At 38.4% G+C, this 4,468-nt stretch overlaps 1 protein-coding gene across 1 annotated transcript; it reads left to right on the forward strand.

The window, feature by feature from the left end:
- The first annotated feature begins 396 nt into the window (after positions 1-396).
- Positions 397-3,915, forward strand: galm (galactose mutarotase). Its single transcript, XM_026224451.1, has 7 exons — positions 397-672; positions 1,404-1,558; positions 1,662-1,868; positions 1,956-2,037; positions 2,129-2,279; positions 2,366-2,540; positions 3,420-3,915. Exons 1-7 carry the CDS (start codon positions 492-494, stop codon positions 3,495-3,497), a joined length of 1,029 nt encoding a protein of 342 aa, XP_026080236.1. The 5' UTR covers positions 397-491; the 3' UTR covers positions 3,498-3,915.
- The last annotated feature ends 553 nt before the right edge of the window (positions 3,916-4,468 follow it).

Consider the following 4,468-nt stretch of genomic DNA (forward strand, 5'->3'; position numbering starts at 1 on the left):
AAAGAATAGAGCAAGCTAGTGTTATAAGTGTTTTTTATAGTTGTATAATAAATGAAAAGAAAATATAATACAAAAAGATAAGAAAGATCGTTTTTTTTATAGAATAGAATAGTGTAGAATAGTGAGTGCAAAAGTTAGAGGGTCAAATAAAGACGGAAGAATTTTAAATTTTGTTTTGTTCATGTGCAATGTGCTAAATTTGATTAAAGATTTAAGTAATGAATTTTTACTTCTATGTTTAACAAAGCATTTTAAAATGCATATTACTATCTCATAGCACAGCACCACTGGCCAAACACTTCCACGTTTATAAATGCGCAGTACTGCCCCAATCCGGAGGGTGGCAGTATAACACTCAAAATCCGACAGAAGGGAAGGGATTCTGACACTGTGGGCGGTACTTTGTAGTTTATTAACTCAAAGTGTAGTCGTCTGTGCTCCCGTCTTGTGACTCTGATTTGAGTGTTGGAGCAGTGAACGCTTGTTTGGGAATGACGGAGGTGTGTAAAGAGGAGCGGGGCGCAGCGCAGGGTCCGGCGGAGAGATGGAGCCTGCGCTCCGGCGCTGTGAGTGTGGAGATCCTCTCTCTGGGCTGCGTGATCCAGTCCATCAGGACACCAGATCACAGCGGACAAACTGCGGATATAGTGTTAGGATACGATGACGGAGAAGGCGAGTCTCAGTCTCTGGGAAAACAGAGTTGGAAAGAGTTGAATTATTGTGAATGGCAGGTGTTTGTGACTGGTGTTTGATGATTAGAGACCCCAGGAATGATTTCTTTACTTTTCTAACTATTTCCTGCCAGATGTGGCCAATAATGATTATTTAATTTCTCGGATGGTTTTCTTAAACAGCAATTCGATTACAAGGAGAACAAAGGAAGGTTTTGTAGTTCAGATTTTAAAAATAAATACATTTTTAAACATCCTGTTAGTAAAACTTTTCAGTATGTGGTCAAGACATTTGTCACCAGATTCTCCTTAAAGCTTATTTACTTGTTTCACTCAAGGGGATGTAGGAGACATCATTTGTACTTAATGATTTAGTGTACAGCGGGTAAAATAAGTATTGAACACGTCACCATTTTTCTCAATACATATATTTCTAAAGGTGCTGTTGACTTGAAAGCTTCACCAGATGCTGGTTACAACAACCCAAGTAATATATACATACAAAGAAAAAAAAAACAAATAAGTTCAGAATTTAAGTTCTGTGTAATAAAGTGGCCTGACACAGGGAAATCGTGACATGAGAGTGTTGTCTTTGTGTATTGTTGCAGTCAAAGGATGAGAAGCACTGCTGTAATCAGCCAAGCAGACATGGTCACTCAAGGGCCGATGATATCTATCACTAGACCTAACTGTAGAGATATTGAATGCTTAATTCCCTTTGTTCCACTCTAGGTTATCTCTCAAACCCTCGCTACTTTGGAGCTGTGATAGGCCGGGTGGCAAACCGCATTGCAAAGGGCCGCTTCGTGGTGGATGAGAAAGAATATGAACTGGCTGTTAACAATGGACCCAATGCTTTACATGGAGGACTGAATGGCTTTGATAAGGTCAGTCTGAAATGAAAACCATCTCTATCCTCATTCCTCAAAACAATCTTTGATATCGTGCGTCAGCAGACTTCTCTTCTTGAAGGAGGTTTGTGTGTTGTAGGCCGTGTGGACCACAGAGGCGGTGGATAACGGCGTGAAGCTGAGTCACTTCAGTCCAGATGGTGACGAGGGTTATCCTGGGAACCTAAAGGCCTCGGTCACCTACAGGCTGGAGAAGAACACACTGAGTGTGCAGTACCACGCACAGACTGACCGTACGACACCCATCAACCTCACCAACCATTCATACTTCAACCTGGCTGGACAGGCACGGCAGTTTATAAACCTCCACTTCCACTGTGTGGACACAACAGGTGTATTCATACTCTTAATGAATGCTTTGTCATATCTGCAGGGGACTCCAGACATTTACGACCATGAGGTGACCATCTCAGCAGAGTCGTACCTGCCTGTGGATGATACGATGATCCCCACAGGTATGTTATCACATTATTTGAAAGAAAATGAGATCTTTTAAACTTATAAAGCCAGAATCTGTCAGGCATGGTCTTGTGTTGTTTTGTACAGGGGAGGTGAAACCTGTGGAGAAGACCCTGTTTGACCTGAGAAAGCCTGTCCTCCTGGGCTCTAGACTGAAAGAGCTGCCTGGTCCAGGCTTTGATCACAACTTCTGTCTGTGTTCACCTGGGGATCCACCACTGGAACGAAAATGTGCTCGGTAACCTGCTGTTCCAGTTGGATTATTGAGTCTGCGTGATTACTCTAGATGTGTCTTGATATTACTGCACGTGTTGGTCTGTGTAGAGTGGTGCATCCTGGGACAGGTCGTGTTCTGGAGGTGAGCACTACACAGCCTGGGGTTCAGTTCTACACCTCTAACTTCCTGGACGGGACGTTGAAAGGAAAGGGTGGAGCTGCTTACTCCAAACACAGTGCCTTCTGTTTAGAGACCCAAAACTGGCCAGACGCTGTGAACCAGGTACTGTAAATTCAATACATTATTAAATAAATAAAATAAATTAAATTAAATTAAACACTTGTGTGACTTCCAGTGCATTCAGTCTATTTATATTTTCTACCAGTATTTCTGTTCCCTGGGAATTGAACCCACAAACTTTTGCGCTGCTAATGCAATGCCCAACCACTGAACCACGGGAACACAATAAATAAAAGTGCATTTTAATTCAGATGTACACTATTCAAAAGTTTGAGGTCCGTAAGTTATTATTTTTAATACTGCTATTCTGTTGGGTTACCAGAGTTGACAGTAAATAAAACGTTGCAAAATGTTCTTTTGAATTTTTTATAAGTCAGAAAATCCTGAAAATTGTGTAACGGCTTCCACAGAAATATGAAGCATTAATAACAGGAAATGTGTCTTGAGCAGCAAATCAGAATATTAGAATGATTTCTGAAGGATCATGTGACACTGAAGACTGGAGTAATGATCCTGGAAATTCAGCTTTGCATCACTGGAATAAATTACATTTAAAAATATATTCAAATAGAAAACAGGTATTTTAAATTGTAATAATGCTTAAAAAATTTACTGTATTTTCGGTCAAATAAATAGAACCTTGGTGTGCATAAGAGATGTAAATTAGTAAAACATTAAAAAATCATTCAAACCCAGACCTTTTGAATTGTAGTATACATTATACCATATACAGACCATATCTGTGTACTTGTCTGTATATCTATCTATCTAGCTGTTTTTGCTTTATAAAAAAGCTAATGTTTCTGAATGAACACTTTCTTGAACACTTCGAGATGCATAAAATATAATCACTTAGTGTCTTACTGTTACATATGTGATTTTCACAGTGTGTCTTAATGAGAGGTCTCTGTCTCTTCTCAGCCTCATTTTCCTGATGCTCTGCTGAAGCAAGGAGAGACGTACACGCACACAACACGCTTCACATTCTCAGTGCTATGAAACTACATCAGCATGTGAAGCTTACTCTTACAACAGCTGATAGCTGAAGGTTGGATGGTCAACATAATGTACTGCTTCTAAGACCATGATATGGTGTTTCTACTGTGCTTTCTGTTTTAGTTGGGGATATCTGTCATAAATCCTACACTAACACAATTACTACTTAAAGTTCAAATTGACATTAAGGTTTGCTTGTAATAATACATTTTAATGTCATCTAATAGAAAAAAAGCCTGTAATTTTTTTTACAAATTATATTTTTTTGAGATGAATACCATAATAGCATTATCCAAAAAATGCAGTCATGTAATGAGACAACTGTAAAATGTTAAAATTTCCAAAAAAAATATGTTAACGCATTAGAATCATTTGCCCAAATATAACTGTGGAGAATGTTTAATTAAAAAAAAAATCATTATTTTTGACCCAGTTTGTTTATTTATTTTTAAATACACTTGATATTGCATCTTTTAGCAAAAATATGACTTTTCATAGTAGTCCCACATTATAATAGAAGTTAATTCAAAATACACAATACCTGTCTTTTTTAATTTGGCACAATTCATACTCTCATTCAAGATTCATGCACGTGCTGTCTTGTTTCTATAATAGTCCAGTATGGACTCTGCGTTTTAGGAAATGTCTGTGAAATCAAACACGCTTTTTCAGTAATAAATACATATTTAGATGCCAAGTCAGAGTGGATGTAGTTTAGGCGAGATGGTTACGGAGAAGTTGACAGATGTGGGGTGTATGTGTCCAGGTCATGAAGCACAGCTCCTCTGCATTAGATTAGATTAGATTAGATTCAACTTTATTGCCACTGCACATGTAAGGTACGAGGCAACGAAATGCAGGTAGCATCTAACCAGAAGTGCAATAAGCAGTAAGTGCAGAATATACAAGGTCTACAATATGTACAACAGTTAAGTATTATGGACATAATTTACAGATTTTCAATAGTACTATGA

This window comes from Carassius auratus, chromosome 38 (assembly GCF_003368295.1).
Source record: "Carassius auratus strain Wakin chromosome 38, ASM336829v1, whole genome shotgun sequence".
NCBI lineage: Eukaryota > Metazoa > Chordata > Actinopteri > Cypriniformes > Cyprinidae > Carassius > Carassius auratus.

Coding starts and splice junctions, on each gene's coding strand:
- galm (XM_026224451.1), top strand. CDS start 492: ATGACGGAGGTGTGTAAAGAGGAGCGGGGCGCAGCGCAGGGTCCGGCG. Junction 1,869..1,955: donor ACTTCAACCTGGCTGGACAG/GCACGGCAGTTT, acceptor TCATATCTGCAG/GGGACTCCAGACATTTACGA. Junction 2,038..2,128: donor TGATACGATGATCCCCACAG/GTATGTTATCAC, acceptor TGTTTTGTACAG/GGGAGGTGAAACCTGTGGAG.